The 17,044-nt window shown below is 30.8% G+C and overlaps 2 protein-coding genes across 4 annotated transcripts; both read left to right on the forward strand.

Annotated features, from left to right (window-relative positions):
- The first annotated feature begins 260 nt into the window (after positions 1-260).
- Positions 261-4,574, forward strand: LOC138181686 (vacuolar protein sorting-associated protein 35). 2 transcript variants are annotated; one of them, XM_069116740.1, is made up of 12 exons: positions 261-416; positions 993-1,212; positions 1,294-1,417; positions 1,526-1,721; positions 1,788-1,982; positions 2,057-2,140; positions 2,214-2,450; positions 2,674-2,822; positions 2,891-3,377; positions 3,449-3,868; positions 3,979-4,122; positions 4,190-4,574. In XM_069116740.1, the coding sequence occupies exons 1-12, from the start codon at positions 294-296 to the stop codon at positions 4,367-4,369; spliced, it is 2,559 nt and encodes an 852-aa protein (XP_068972841.1). In that variant the 5' UTR covers positions 261-293; the 3' UTR covers positions 4,370-4,574. The 2 variants fall into 2 exon arrangements, with proteins under 2 accessions (XP_068972841.1, XP_068972842.1); XM_069116741.1 differs by having other exon boundaries at positions 266-416; positions 1,014-1,212.
- Positions 4,575-7,858: 3,284 nt separating this feature from the next.
- Positions 7,859-16,749, forward strand: wts (serine/threonine-protein kinase warts). Of its 2 annotated transcripts, none has more exons than XM_069117768.1 (5): positions 7,859-8,331; positions 8,997-9,348; positions 9,467-11,912; positions 12,033-12,310; positions 12,395-16,749. In XM_069117768.1, exons 2-5 carry the CDS (start codon positions 9,070-9,072, stop codon positions 12,824-12,826), a joined length of 3,435 nt encoding a protein of 1,144 aa, XP_068973869.1. In that variant the 5' UTR covers positions 7,859-8,331; positions 8,997-9,069; the 3' UTR covers positions 12,827-16,749. The 2 variants fall into 2 exon arrangements, with proteins under 2 accessions (XP_068973869.1, XP_068973870.1); XM_069117769.1 differs by having other exon boundaries at positions 9,028-9,348.
- Positions 16,750-17,044: the final 295 nt, after the last annotated feature.

Genomic DNA, 17,044 nt, shown 5'->3' on the forward strand with positions numbered 1-17,044 from the left:
CATATTCAATTTAGTAGAGGAAAATTATAAAATCAATATTTATGATTAAATATCATGAATTATTAAGAGAAACCTTTTTTATAGTTTAATATAAATAGAAATAATTTTATCTGTTATAACAACAAATATTATATATATATATATATATATATATATATATATATATATATATATATATATATATATATATACACAATATATACAAATATTAGTCTTTGTATATCAGTACATCTAATTCGAAGTACATATTTGTAATTACTGCAAAGTACATATTTGTAGGAATATATATTCCTATGTCCATGATAATTACATATACTAGTATATACATACAGTTCATATGGAGCGTGTCACTTTCAGCGGTGGGTGTTTCAAGTGCGGGAAATAAGTGTAGAGTTTTTTTTAAGGAAAAGAAAATGGTAAGCATAAATTTAAACTTAAAAAGCATGTTAAATCCTTGCTTATGGAAACAGTCCATTATATGCCAATCGAATTCGAACGAAAATATAAGAAATTATCCTTAGCAAAATTATTTTGATGTCATGAAGGTTAACTGTCGTCAAAATTTCGTTGTTTATATTGAACATTTCAGTGAATGTTTAAGGTCCGTCTGACATTTTTTAATCTTTTATTAAGTGCAATAGAAAAGTCATTTTAATAATACATTTTCTTCTATTTAATAATATTTTGCTAAAATTACAACCTCTAACTTTAATCAAACATTGTATCAAAAATAATAAAACTTGAAACCTGCATCAAGAATATTTTAATTATAGTACATTTTTATTATAAATGCATTGTAAAATCACAGGATTTTTTGTTTTTTGCATAATTTATGTAATTCTTTCGTTTTATAAATATTAATGGGTTAATTTTATAGATATAATATAGTAGATTAGTTCCTCCTTGCTTCTTTTCTATCATAGAAGCATAAAATGGTGCATGCTTGCATTGAGTGGCTTACCTAGCATGGTACTACCTGGTGTTCCTGGTAGGTATCTTTATTTTTCTCGCAGCCAATGACACCTGCTATAACGGGAGTAGAAGAGCAAGAAAAACTACTTGAAGATGCAATTGGTGTGGTTAAAGTACAAGCTTTTCAAATGAAACACTGTTTGGACAAATCCAAATTGATGGATGCATTAAAACATGCAGCTACAATGTTAGGAGAACTTCGAACATCTCTTTTAAGTCCAAAAAGTTACTATGAATTATGTATCCTTATTAATTTTAGATGACTAATTACTTTTAATAATAAGATAACAACAATATATTTTTCTTTACATTTAATGTTAGATATGGCTATTACTGATGAACTAAGACATTTAGAACTTTATTTGTTAGATGAATTTCAGAAAGGGAGAAAAGTTACAGATTTATATGAATTAGTGCAATATGTTGGAAATATTGTACCCAGACTGTAAGTTTGTTACAGAAGTATCATGCCAGTATGCATTATGTATATTATGTTGTGCATAGTTAATATACTATTAATCATGATATCCTGATAATATATATATTCTTATAGGTATCTACTTATCACTGTTGGATTAGTATATATCAAAACAACACCTGGATTAAAAAGAGACTTACTAAGAGATTTGGTAGAAATGTGTAGAGGAGTTCAGCATCCTTTAAGGGGTCTCTTTTTAAGGAATTACCTACTACAGTGCACTCGTAACATTTTACCAGATGTTGCTGAAGAAGATGATGAAGATGGAAGTGTATGTATAAAAGCAAATTATACAAATTATGCAATTATGCAAAAGCAAATAATTATTCTTTCTTAGGTCCGTGACAGTATAGACTTTGTCTTGATGAATTTTGCTGAAATGAATAAATTATGGGTACGCATGCAACATCAAGGTCATACTAGAGATAGAGAAAGAAGGGAAAGAGAAAGAGAAGAACTTAGAATATTAGTGGGAACTAATCTTGTACGACTTAGCCAGTTGGAATCAGTTACTTTAGAGAAATACAAAAAGGTTGATCTTAAATATATTTAATTTGTTGAAGTATTAAAAAGTGTTTGTTATTGGCTAATAATAATGGTTTTTAGCGTGTTTTACCAGGCATTCTAGAACAAGTAGTCAGTTGCAGAGATGCAATTGCTCAAGAATATCTTATGGAGTGCATAATACAAGTAATTAAAATAACTAAAAATGTTTGAAGTAACAGTGTAATATAATTAATAATATATCCATATTTTTATTTAGGTTTTTCCCGATGAATTTCATCTACAAACTTTAAATGCATTTTTAAAATCTTGCGCTGAGTTGCAGAATGGTGTAAATGTAAAAAATATAATTATTTCGTTAATAGACCGTCTTGCAGCATTTAGTCAAAGATCAGATGGTGTGGGAGGACCAGGAAGTCCTAATCAAGTGCCAGGAATTCCACAGGATGTAAAACTTTTTGATGTTTTCAGTGATCAGATAGCTATAATTATACAGGTAAATATAATTTGTGAAATAGAAGGATGTATAGTATTAACTAAATTTTACTGAATTTATAATTTCTGTGATGATCAAATACTACATAGATTTGATATTAATGTGATCACTTACCAATATATAAGTTATCCTTACTCACTTAGTTTAAGTCTGAGAATTATTTTTAGTAATAATTACTGAATTAATAATCTTTTTTATTGTTAAAATTAGTTATCATTTGCAGACTAGACAAGATATGCCCCCAGAGGACATAGTTTCTCTTCAAGTAGCCCTCATTAATTTAGCACATAAATGTTATCCTGATAGAGTAAACTATGTGGATAAAGTTTTGTTAACAACTGTTCAAATATTCCAAAAGCAGAATGTAGATAAGTATGTATAATACAATAGAATTAAGTTTTTACAAACATAATTATGTAACGAATTTAATAAATTTTCAGGCTTGAGTATAATAGTGCTGTATCAAGAGAATTAGTGAGACTAATGAAAATTCCAATAGATAACTATAAAAACATCTTAACTGTTTTGAAGCTTGAGCATTTTGCTCCATTACTAGATTACTTTGACTACGAAGGCAGAAAGTTATTAGCTATTTATATAATAACAAACATTTTAGAAAATGAGACTTTAATACCAACTCAAGAACAAGTAGATGCAGTTCTTTCTATGGTATCTCCATTGGTACAAGACCAACCAGATCAACCCAATATAGAAGAAGATCCTGAAGACTTTGCAGAAGAACAGGGTCTTCTTGGTAGATTAATACATCATTTTAAGTCTGAGACAGCTGATCAACAATATATGATATTAAGTGCAGCCAGAAAACATTTTAGTGCTGGTGGAAATAAGAGAATAAAATATACTCTACCACCAATTGTATTTCAAGCTTACCAACTTGCTTTCACATATAAGGGATTAAAGGATCAAGTTAATAAATTACTAACTTACTTGCTGTAACATTTAGATTAGATGATTAACTTAATTTTCTGTTTTTGTAGGATGAAATGTGGCAGAAAAAATGTCAAAAAATCTTTCAATTCTGTCATGCAACTATTACAGCTTTAATGAAGGCAGAACTGGCCGAACTGCCATTGAGATTATTTCTTCAGGGTGCAATAGCAATAGGAGAAATTCGTTTCGATAATTTTGAGATGGTTGCATATGAATTTATGAGTCAAGCATTTTCAATATATGAAGATGAAATAAGTGATTCCAAGGCGCAGTTAGCAGCTATTACATTGATCATTGCTACATTTGAGCAAATGAGTTGTTTTTGTGAAGAAAATGCAGAACCAATACGCAATCAGTGTGTTTTATATGCTAGCAAATTATTAAGAAAACCAGATCAATGTAGAGGAATTGCTATTTGCTCTCATATATTCTGGTCTGGAAAATCATTAGCAACTGGTGGAAAAGAGGTGAGTATTATATATATATAGTAATATGTAAATATGATTATACATGTGTAGCATTTAATAGTGTTATTAAAAAATATAATCAAATAAATATAATTGCGCAATTATTTTAGATGCAAAATAAATCTAGGGTATTAGAATGTTTAAGAAAAGGTATCAAAATTGCAAATCAGTGCATGGATACTTCAGTTCAAGTACAATTGTATGTAGAACTATTAAATCATTACATTTATTTCTATGAGAAAGACAATACTACGGTAAGAATTACTGATGTTCTTGAGAGTTTTTATTAATATATATATCTTAATAGTTATTTATTTTCAGTTCACTGTTGATATTGTAAATCAAGTGATTGCAAAGATTAAAGAAGAACTCCCCAACCTAGAAGTTAGTGAAGAAACAGAACAAATTCAAAAACATTTAGCTAATACATTAGAACATTTAAGGAATAGAATGGAATCTCCAGAAACGGATAGTCTATCATATCAAGGACTTGTTCTTTAATGTAACTATTGTATGCGATAATTTTGTACATAAAGCATCTACCAATTATTTTACGAAATGAATATAAATTCTAAAGATAAACGCTTACTAGGTATAGATCACCACAATTTAAACCACATCAGTTTGCTTACAAAAATTGTTAATAATGTATCGCAATTCATTTGTTGACTCATGAAATATAATCTGTATATTTGTTTTAACAAAATGTTGTTAAATTGAACTATTTTTATTACCTCACTGGCATAATGAACAATACTTTTTACAAATGTTAAATCAATGATTCTTATCAAAGGATAGATTAGTGACATACACACACATATTTCTGTTTTATGAATACAATAGAACAATATTTTTTTACATCTATTGATTTAATCGTCCTAATAGAATAGTTCTAATAGAATAGACGTGACCTGCGATGCTTTTACGTGGTCCACATCTTGGAGGTCACTTGACCCCGTTACCATTTTCGCGTCACATGCGATGTTACCGATACAGTATAATACCAGTTAGAATTAAAACTGGAACCATGTATGAAATTCTAAATAAAATAATTTTATACTTTTAGAATTTTAGATAAAGAATTTTATACTTTTACAATATTTGAGAAAGCATGACACATTATCAAAATAATAAAATACTGTACATACATTACGTATATTACACATGTACATTACACATAGTTAGACGATTCGTTTAATTAGTTTCAAATAAAATTGTAGTCTCATACGCATGAAACATAAAAATGTAAATTTTTTAATCTTTTCTATTTTCATTTTTATATTCTCAAATAAGTTATTAATTATATGTATATTATCAAGTATAGATAGTCTGATTCAGAAACTCGCAATACAATTTATCGATAACCCAAACAGATAGATTACGGCCAGTGGAAAGAGTAAACGATCAACGAAAGGAACAAAAAGATCACCAAAAGCTTGCTTCTGCGGATAAATATATATCAATCAAGTACATCGATCTGTCCAAACTAAGGCTTAAAATTAACAATGTGACCCGATTTAAAAGTAAGACTTAAGACTAAGATTTAAAACTAAAATAAATAATAACTCCCTCGTTATCCCTTGTTATACAATAATGAGGTTTAAAATTAACTTAATCTAGATCTTACAACTGAAACCTACTTAAAAGTAAAGCTGAACTAAAGATAGATACCTGTAGATACTAAAGATAGATATTAGATATTAGATACTAATCTGAAGTACATTAGATCGCAACCCTATTGGCAACCTTTTTGTATCAAAGATTTTAAATTCGAGGGAAATTTTAAAAAACTGAAACTATAAACATTTTGTTAAATCGACTGTTCTATTTCATACATAATTTAATATTTGATATTAGATAAAGCAGTTTTGAACTTTTCGCTTTAAGTCAAACAATGTATCTTCGTAAAAAAATATACTTATATATATATACTTACAATTACACACAATATACTTATATATATATATATATATATATATATATATATATATAAAACAGTTAGTATATATATTTATATTATATACAGTTATATATAGGCACAGTCATATATACATTATATATATATAAGTATATTGTGCGTGCCTTTTTTATGAAGATACATTGTTTGACTTAAAGTCAAAAGTTCAGAACTGCTTTATATATATATATATATATATATATATATATATATATTTATATATATATCGCTAAATTAATTAAATCTAAATATACATCCCACGATGTCCTCATAATATTTTACGGCGTCCTATGACGGGTGCTTACAATTTACTAAGATATATCTATCAAATGATTAATTAAAATTAAAAGCACGCATCCCACGTTGACTATCTGAGCTGAGAATTAATCTCTGTATAAATTTAACGGAGTTTAAGCTAAACAAAGTCTAAGCATAAAGCTAAACTATAAAATGTTATACGTGTATACATCATTGTCTATGGGTTGCATACATATGTAATTAATTGTTATTTGTTTCATTTATATAATTATAAATGTATAACGTTTTCTATTATAACAATATTGATTCCCTTATAATTATATGAGAATATGTAATAAAACCGATGTCATAACTTTTTACATTTAATTAAGTGTGACGATTAATGCATACCACATCCATTAATAATATTAGTAGAGTAACAATATTAGTAATATATTACGAAAATGAAATATAATATAAATTAGAATAATGTCACTTTTATTTCATAATACAAAGTAACATTGCTAAAGGTGGGCCCATTTGTATGTTACATTAAAATTGTAAGTATTTTATTATAATGCAACTATAATTTGACTTAATTCAATGAAAAATAGTCAAAATGCGGCCAATAGCCAAGTAAGTGAAAAAAAACGTTACACATACGTGCGTACACACATAGCGCAGAAACTGTAAATAATTCAATGTTAATATTATTGATTAAATTTTATTGTAAATTATGATTGTTGTTGTTAAATGCAATCCGATGTTTCATATTTTTGTTGTTTAACAGGTATCAGAAAATTAACGTAACACTAAAAAATTTAAGTTTTATGTGATGTTTGTTCTATGAATATCAACATAACAATGAACAATAATATAACAATAACAATCATAAAGATCATAAGAAGAGGAATAGGCAATAAATACGAAGTAAAAATGATAAAAAATATTTCATGCAACTCTAATCTGAATTTATATAACATATATGTTATATTTGTGTGGTGAGTTGTAATAATAACAAATTACAATGTAAATGTCATATATTATTGCTTTAAAAAGTTTAATGATAATATCTATGAAAACATGAATAATTAAAAAAATTATGCTATAATGAAATTTAAATACGACAGTAATTTATATTAATTTTATTCTCTCCTTGCTATTCAGATTCAATTTTATTTCATACTTTTCAATTTCAATACATACTGATTTTAACATTTACATACAAACACAAATATATGCGCGCGCGCACCATTGTGCATTATGATAACAAAGAAATGATCAGATTAATCAAATTAATTTTGTCAATTCGATATTTTCTATTCATCTGTTCAAATAATTAAGGTATATAATTAAGGCCGGACTTAATAAGAATGATATAATTACATTATTACTGTTATAATTATATTTAAATAAAATTGAAAATAATAATAATATGTTTGCACAGATTTTGTTATCATTTGGATATCACACATAACTAATTATTAAAACTGCGAAAGTAATAAAGGTATGGTGAATATTTAAGAAAAGAAGTGAAGATTTTTTAAGAGCAGCACTTTAACTCTCTTCCTCGCCCTCCCACCCTCTCTTTCTCTCTTTTCCCTGACCTTAAATAGATTTAAACGTTGATTAAAAATATAGAAAATAATTCTTAAGTTAGAGAAAAGAAGCAATAATATAATGTATTGACATTTTTATTTATAGGAGAAAGAGATACATAGTTGTAAAAGGCTAAATAAATTTTGCATAATCGATGTATTTAAAGTATTACTTTTCCAAAATCATCTGCCATTTTCTTGGAGAAGTAATAAACGTTAACCGTATTACGTATTAATTAGAAAGAGCTATTTGTTTTTTCGCGCACGAACTTAGTGCATATCGTAAATTACGAAAAAGAGTGTCAAGTCGGTGTAGGAATGTGGCACTTCAAAATGGCTGCCAGTTACTTTAGTAATTTACGGCTGTACCTTTCTTTGTTGTTGCTGAAGTAATTACGATTGTAAATTGGAATAGCACAGAATTAGTTTTAAGGGAAAATAGTGAATTAAAAGTTCTATGTGCACGTTAACCTCGTCACATGGATTCTGTGGAAACGTGAGAATAGAATATGCTCTGAAGTCGTTCTCTCCTGATTGCTGTTTCAGTTAAACTTATTTCAAGAAATTTCGTAGCCAATGCCTTCTGTCTTCTGAAGAAAGTGTGTGCTACCGTAGCCCATTTTACGTACAGAGGACTTTCTGGAGTGATCCGTCACGCATCTAATGAATAGGTTAGATTTTTGATGGATCTCAACATTATGTACTTACCAAGATATGAAAAGTCGTTTGTAACATTACACATGAAGCTGTTTGCATTCAATGACCGAAACAAAATTTTCAAATAAAATATATTACATACGAATGCTGAACAAAATGAGTAAAGTGATTCCGAAAGCATTTAAAATCTATTATAACTTGTAACATATTCTTTTAACATTTATCAGATTATTATTATTAACATTATTTTATCGTGTATATAATTGGAAATATTTTAATAGAAGTGTACTTAATAATGGACATTGTATTTTCCAAATCACAATTTGTTGTTTGTATTTTGTGTAACGCATAGTAATAGCACTCTAATGACAACACAAAAGCTCTATATTAAAATATATTTGCATTTAACTAGTTTTACAAGCATTATGTGATATAAAGGAATTTATATTATATGTATTACAAGTGACCTATCAACTATGGATTTGATTAGATAGCATTGCAAGTATAAAATAGCTGTTAACAATTTATGTGTCCAGAATTTCAAGTATTTTTGGATGGAATTGATATTTTTGGAAGGAATATGTAATCATTCAGAATGATATCGTACAATAAATACGATAGCAAAATGTTATAGCAATGTTACAACATTGTAAGAAAATAACTCGGTATTATGTTTTAGATGTATGTATATATATATATATATGTCACAGCCGGATTAAAGCTAGGTCTGAGAAGGCCTAGCATGGGCCACTATGAATCCACCCACGGTTAGCAAATCGAGCACTCGTGGCTCTGGATATCATCAAAAAGCTTTGGCTGAAATTCGCAATTCTTTGCTACCTTTTGCGAATATCGGAGGAGCAGGCGAAGTAGGTTCCAGCGCTGCTAGTACTATATCTACTTTATCAACGACCAGTGGCATTAGTTCTGCTTCAGGACTTAGTGGTCTCTCTGCAGCTTCAGGTTCTACCATTGATAAATCTGATCAACGACAATTATTAGCTCAGCTTTTAGCAATGGGATATTCAGAGGTACGTGTATCGTTATAAACATTAGAAAAATACTGTTTATAGCAACAAGTGTATTAAAAACTAGCTGGTGGTTGACATTGTGTAGCAAAATTTTATATTATACCATATATGTGTACAGGAAATTGCATTGCGCGCATTGAAGTTAGCTGGTTGGCGTCTAGATGCAGCTATAGAATTCTTAAAGCAGGCACAGGGAGAATCTTTGAACGGTCTCGGTAAACTTAACAGCAAATTAATAAGGAAACCTAGTTTGGAAAGAGAATTGAGTTTACAACGTGGTAGTCCCGCATTGGATAGTGGAGCAGGAAGTTCACGATCCGATAGTCCACGTTTGACAGAACTTAGCCCACATCCGCAATTGAGTCGACAATATTCGCCGAGCAATTTTGTAGAACGAGAACCACCTCCTCCTCCACCTCCTAGATGCAGTTCTACACCACCGCCGCCGCCACCGCCTCACGCTCCATATAATCAGCCAAACGTACCTACTAATATGCAGCAAATGCTTAAGAGAATGTCTCCTGCTCCGGTTGTTCCAACGCGGCCACCTCCTACCACACCTGGTAATACTGGACCAATCTCAACATCGGTCAATCTACCACAAAGAGGTACAAGTCCGGTAGCGAGTTCAAATAATAATTCTAATTGTCGTCAGCCCATGATCGTTCAGAATGGTCCGCAAGTTCAGCAACAACTTTCTCAACAAATGCAAGCTCTCAGTATTTATCAAACAAGCAATAACAGTACTAATACTCAAGTCGAACCACCACCACCGTATCCCATAGTGTCTTCTTCGTCGGCTGGTCCAGTACAACCACCATCTTATAGTGCCTCTATACAAAACAGGCAAAGCCCTACACAGTCTCAGCAAGATTATCGCAAAAGCCCTTCCTCTGGTATCTATTCCGGTCCAACGTCGGCCGGTTCTCCAAGTCCGATCACCGTTTCCGCTATATCTCCGAGTACACAAGCATCGATGGCTAGACCGACTCCATTACAAGCTTGGGGTGCGCGACAGGCGAAAACACAACCACCGATCATTATGCAATCTGTTAAGAGTACACAAGTACAAAAACCTGTATTACAAACTGCAATCGCACCGACTTCTCCACAACCGATTTCCACCACTAGTAACACACCTCCACCTCCACCATCGTACGCATCGTCCATTCAACAAAAGCAACAACAGCAACCACAACCGCAACAGCAGCAACAGCAACAACAACAGCCGCAGCAGCAACAGCAGCAACAATCGTCACAACAACCACCACCTGCATATCCACCATTGAACAGTGGCACAATTGGTGCAACATCGACAAATAATATAAACTTGGGTGTTTCGGTAGGAGTGCCTACTACAGAACCGCCAAGTTACGCGACAACGATGCAAGCATTAGCAGCACAACGAGGCATGCATCACCCAGTACCTCCACCTCCCTATGGAACAGCTACCACCGATGATCCTAGTTGCATATCGACGATAGATAATAACACGACCCTAAGGTCTTCTCCAGTCGCATTACATCCTCCGTTACAAAGAAAATATTCACCGGCAGATGGATGTCAACATCCTGCAGAAGCGCCGCCTTTACCTCCAGTAACATCCACGTCCATTTCTTTGAGAACTAATAACAACGTTGGTAACAATGGTAACACCAGTAACAACAACAGTAATAGCAGTAGTGGTGGCAACAGCAATAATAACAACAACAATAATAATAATAATCATTCACCAGACAGCAATGGAGCAAAAGGTGCTGGTTCATCGCCTTCGTCTTACAAAATCAAGCATCAATCTCCAATACCGGAGCGCAAACATATGAGTAAAGAAAAAGAAGAGGAACGCAGAGATTGTAAAGTCCGTAATTATTCTCCGCAGGCGTTTAAATTCTTCATGGAACAACACGTTGAAAATGTATTAAAATCTCACAAGCAACGATTATACCGTCGGCTCCAACTGGAAACAGAAATGGCTAAAATAGGTCTTAGCGCGGAAGCTCAATGTCAAATGAGGAAAATGTTGTCACAGAAGGAATCGAATTATATTAGATTGAAACGGGCAAAAATGGATAAATCAATGTTTACGAAAATCAAACCAATCGGAGTTGGCGCTTTTGGTGAAGTAACGCTTGTTAGGAAACTCGATACCAATCAATTTTATGCTATGAAGACTCTAAGGAAAGCGGATGTGTTAAATCGTAATCAAGTTGCTCATGTTAAAGCTGAAAGAGATATATTAGCAGAGGCTGATAACGAATGGGTTGTGAAGCTCTATTATTCCTTTCAAGATAAGGACAATTTATATTTTGTAATGGACTATATACCTGGTGGCGACTTGATGTCGTTGCTGATCAAATTTGGCATTTTTAAGGAACCTCTAGCAAGATTTTATATTGCTGAGCTAACGTGCGCGGTAGAAAGTGTTCATAAAATGGGTTTTATTCATAGAGACATTAAACCGGACAATATTTTAATTGATCGAGATGGACATATCAAATTAACAGATTTTGGCTTATGTACAGGATTTCGTTGGACTCATAACTCTAAATATTATCAACAAAATGGTATGCTTCCTATTAATTGATTTATTTTTACATTCTAATATATGCATATGTCTTCTTTGTGTCTTTATGTATACATATATAGTTACAATTATATCAATGTTGTTATTCATGTTGAAATAGGACATGGCAAACAAGATTCGATGGATCCTGCCGACGATTGGAATAACGAATGTCGTTGCATCCAGTTAAAACCATTGGAACGTAGAAGACACAGAGAACATCAAAGATGTTTAGCCCATTCTTTGGTTGGAACACCGAATTATATCGCACCAGAGGTACTACAAAGGACAGGGTACACTCAGTTGTGCGATTGGTGGAGTGTCGGTGTAATTTTATATGAAATGTTAGTTGGTTCTCCACCTTTTCTTGCTAATACTCCAGCCGAGACACAATACAAGGTAATTGTGATACTTATTTGCTTGCTTTTTTGTCATCAGGTATAGCATGTTGAATGCAGCTTTGAGATATATCATATATTGCAGGTGATCAATTGGGAAACAACTCTGCATATCCCGAAGCAAGCGAATCTATCCGCTGAAGGTATGGATTTGATACTAAAATTATGCGTTGGTGCAGATCGGCGGTTAGGTAAGAACGCAGATGAAGTAAAGAATCATCCATTTTTTGCGAGCATTGACTTTGAGAAAGGACTGCGTCGGCAAGTAGCTCCTCACATACCTCGAATACAATATCCTACCGATACAAGTAATTTTGATCCAGTGGATCCCGATAAATTACGGAATTCGGAATCGTCCGATTCTAACAAGTCCGACGAATTACTAGATAATGGCAAACCATTTCATGGTTTCTTTGAATTCACCTTTAGACGCTTCTTTGATGATGGTGGTGGTCCTGCGTATCCTAGTCGAATAAGTTTGGACGATAATGACAATCAAGGTCCAGTTTACGTATGACAGTAGCTTTAGAACTTTTTGTATCCGCCAAGTCGACAATAACGCAATCTTTCATATAACTCTTCTTCTTTTTTTTTTCTTTTGGGAAAAATCTGAGTTTGTAAATATTATCCGAAAAAGTTTCTTCTGAATCGACAAGTAGTTAGAATAATGTGAATCATAAAATTCTTTGTTAAATCGTGAATGCGCACGCGCACGCGCGTCTGTGTATGACAGAGGGTATGTGAGTGAGAAAGTGTGTGTACGTGTGTGTTTGGGTGAAGTGGACTAGTGAGCATGCATACACGCGTGCGTGCACATACATATAAGTACAGTGTGTATATGCGCACACCATGCTATGTTTTACATGGGAAGGAGAAAAAGAACAATGGTCATACATAAAACGGAAACCCTCGCGTTTGTTCCTTAGTTTCAATAACATATCATACTCGTTTGTTTTCTAACTTGTTTTTTTCTTTTTCTCTCTTTTATTCTTCTTTTTCTTACCCTTGTGTTATAATCGCAGAGTCGTTGAATGAATCGCTATTTTTGAAAGGGCAGACTTTTCTTAATTGATAACTGTTGGGATTATGCAGTATTGTAGAGAATGGAATTATATGTAATTGTAAAATTCAAATTTGTGGGCATTCGTCATGTTTTTACACGATAACATTTCTATAGACTTTTATTATTATAATGTGACGCGATCATTCTTAAAATTTCCTATAAAGTGTGGTAAAAAAAAGGAAAAAAGAAAAAAAATATGTACGAATTTTTAAGAAGAATATAAAATTAATTTTTGATAGGGCATATCAATTTCTAAACGTGATAATTACAAATTATGTAATGATTACGAATCGAAAGAAAAAAAAGAAAAGATCGATGGTTGGACAATATATACTCGTATATAGTATGTTTATAGAAAGAAAAATATTGTGCTTGCCATTGTCATTGGTATTGGCTCCTGTGCCTATCGGAAACGTGTGTTTGTATGTTTCAGCAAGTACTGTGATATTGCAGATAATTAGAATAATGCGGCTTTTAAATCTATTGGCCTTATTTAACTTCTTTTTTTTATATTGAACGATTAATAACGTGACAAATATATTAATATTAATTGTTACTGTATAGATTTTTGAATGGATGTAATGTGTTCATTGCATATTTTATGCGGCTGTTAATGATCAAACCTATCTTCCCATTTCTTCTTTCTCTCTTTCTTTCTCTCCTCTCTCTCTCTCTCTCTCTCTCTCTCTCTCTCTCTTCTGTTCTCTCATTTCCTCACTTACTTCTTCTATTCATTAAATATCCTTTAAGTTTAAGAAATTTTCATTGATTTATTATCATGCCGTATACATTTTACATGCCGGATATCTTTTATACTTTTCCGAAGTAATTAGAGGTGTATGCAACTTACGTTGAATTTGGTAATCTATTTTAGATTCGATGATAAGCAGTGAATAATTAAACAACTTTGATTGCATCGAAAGTATATCGTTAGTAATGTAATTTAAACAAAAAATACGACAGTAAATAGTATCGTTACGCTGACTAAGATTACGAATGCATCGTAATAATTTCTGTACCATAATTAATTTTCTAAAAAGCGAAAAGCCTTAATTTTCAACGGTAATAGTTGTATTAAAGAAATTTTCTGATTCTGATATCTTTAAAATGGATCATTTTCTTCCTTTGTATCTGATGTTACAAACAAATGGGACTTTTAGATGTAAGCAAATACCTTTGTTTGTTTTGATAACTTTCCAATACTCTAGAATGGTAGAAATTCATTAAATGAAGCACGCTATTGCAGTAACAATTTATTCAGTATCGTCACCATGTTTTCTGTTTATTACTAATGTGTAATACAGATATTTTCGTATATATCTATACATGTTAACGAACCAGTTGATTTTTTCCAAAGTAACATGCAACGATAGTTATTACACTCGATTGATTCGTTAAGAAAGAAAAATTTAATATTATCATATTAGGACGCTACCCATTCATAGAAACGAAGAGAATGAACACTGCATTACTGTATGAATGTATGTATCATGTACAAAGTAAAAATGACTTTCTTTTCTCTTTCTTTTCTTCTTCTTCTTTTTTTATGCATGTGTTAATATATTAATAATGTATTGATAGAAAACAGAAAAATGTTTCCTTTCCTCCTCAATAGTTAATTGAAGTTATAATAGATTGATAAAAATCGATAGATATAAAAATATGTTAAAATGATATGATATAATGGCAACAATACTGATTGGTATCTGAAAATTAACTTCAAGATTTACAAAATTTTGTTTTGTTTTTTATCTGTTCCATATTAAGATTAATTTGGAAACTAGCAGAAATAATTACTACTAATTTGTATGCTTATTGTGTGCTGTATGTACCAAAGGAAAAGTAAGTTTTTATATAAGATGAGAAGAAGATTGATAAAAAAATATGATAAAGTATCTATTTTTTATGCCTACTTTATGATCATTTTTAAATGATCCCATGTTAACAACAGCAGGTGATAAATGTTTATATACGTGTTCTGAACAATGACACATTGTAATACGTATGTATAACGGAAGAAACATATTTGATACGAAAGAATACAAAAACAAAAATAAAAACAGACAATTAGAAATTAAAGGAGATTAATTTCGTCTTTTATTTCTTTGATAAATCTATATTATTTTATATTATATTTAAATGCGAAAAGTAAATTGAGTGTGTATTGTCGAAAAAGTAATTTCAAATATCTTTTCGTATGTACATTTTAAGGATTCTTACAGCCATTTCAATAATCTATTAATATTATCGATTGATAACAAATGAAAAAAAGGAAAATGAAGAGGAAAATCCTAGAAATCTTATGTATGATGCATTTAAATCAACAATTTGCTATTTGCAAACATTAAAATATGAAATCAATTCATACATATTTATTTAAATTGGTACAAAACAATGAAGCTTACGGGATATGCATACATACAAATATAAAGTCGCTGGTTGGTGAAAAGAATCGAGTATTGTATTACATCACATTTCACAAATAACGAATAATGAATACCAAAGGGATTTACTCTTATTGTCATAAAAGTAACCCTAGTTCCCAGTCAACAATTGCTAATTTTACTTTTTGTATACATACTTTTACATCTATATCTTTAGTTTATGCGAAATAGATACATGCGAAACAGTGACATTTATATGTAGTTTCATACAATTCAACAAATGCGATCTTACAATTAATACGAACATTTGAGAACAAAGCATTAACGTATCTTTTATTATAAACTAGAAACGATCAATTAAGAAATGATATACGAAATAGATATATGAAAAAACGTCGTGTTCGTCGTGGGTATTCGTTGCTCGATTGTTAAAATACATTTGCATATGTTTTTCTGAATACTATTCACTATTCATTATACATTGCATCATAGAATAGTTGAAATGAAATGATAACCTACTTTTATTATTCATACACAACAATCGATATTTATTAAAATTATTCCTTTAACACGATGCTTATCGCACCGATTTAACATGGATTGTTTTTTTTTAAACGTTTACCTGATTTGATGATTCGATGATACCAGTAACTATTCACAGAAAAGAAGTAAAGTAAAGTAAAGATGGTCTGTGTACTATAAGTAAATATTGCAATTTAACATGAAAATTGTTATTATACATGTAATTGTCTATACAGAAACATTATGTATCTAACACAAATGATAGTTCTTAAAAATTATAATTGTAGTAGCAATATTTTTTCAAAGCACCAATAGAAACATGTATATGAAAGGTAAAAGTAAGTGTTTGTATTTTATGAACATGTAGCAGTCAACATGTTAAACTTAAACATATAATGAGCGACAAGTACCTCTTATTATGTATCAAAAAATATTATTATATTATGAAATATATATGTATATAATACTTTACTTCTGTATGTTATCCAGCTATAAAATAATACCCATTGGTTTCATATTAAATTATATGCTAAAGTAAGCTTGACTCACCTAACAAATTGTAGTATCATTGAAAGTTCATGGTTTCGCATTACAGATTTGTTTCATAGATTATATCTATTGCAATTACAATACGATATATAGATCTGTTAATTTGCATATTATAGGCAAGCGTTTCTGAATTATAGTTGTACATTTTGTATCATCCTTTTTTGCTTTGTAATTATATCATGAAAAGAGGAGAAACAAATTAGTTTTGTAAGGTAGT

Source organism: Bombus flavifrons, chromosome 7 (assembly GCF_040668555.2).
Source record: "Bombus flavifrons isolate JBK064 chromosome 7, iyBomFlav1_principal, whole genome shotgun sequence".
In the NCBI taxonomy this organism is placed as follows: domain Eukaryota; kingdom Metazoa; phylum Arthropoda; class Insecta; order Hymenoptera; family Apidae; genus Bombus; species Bombus flavifrons.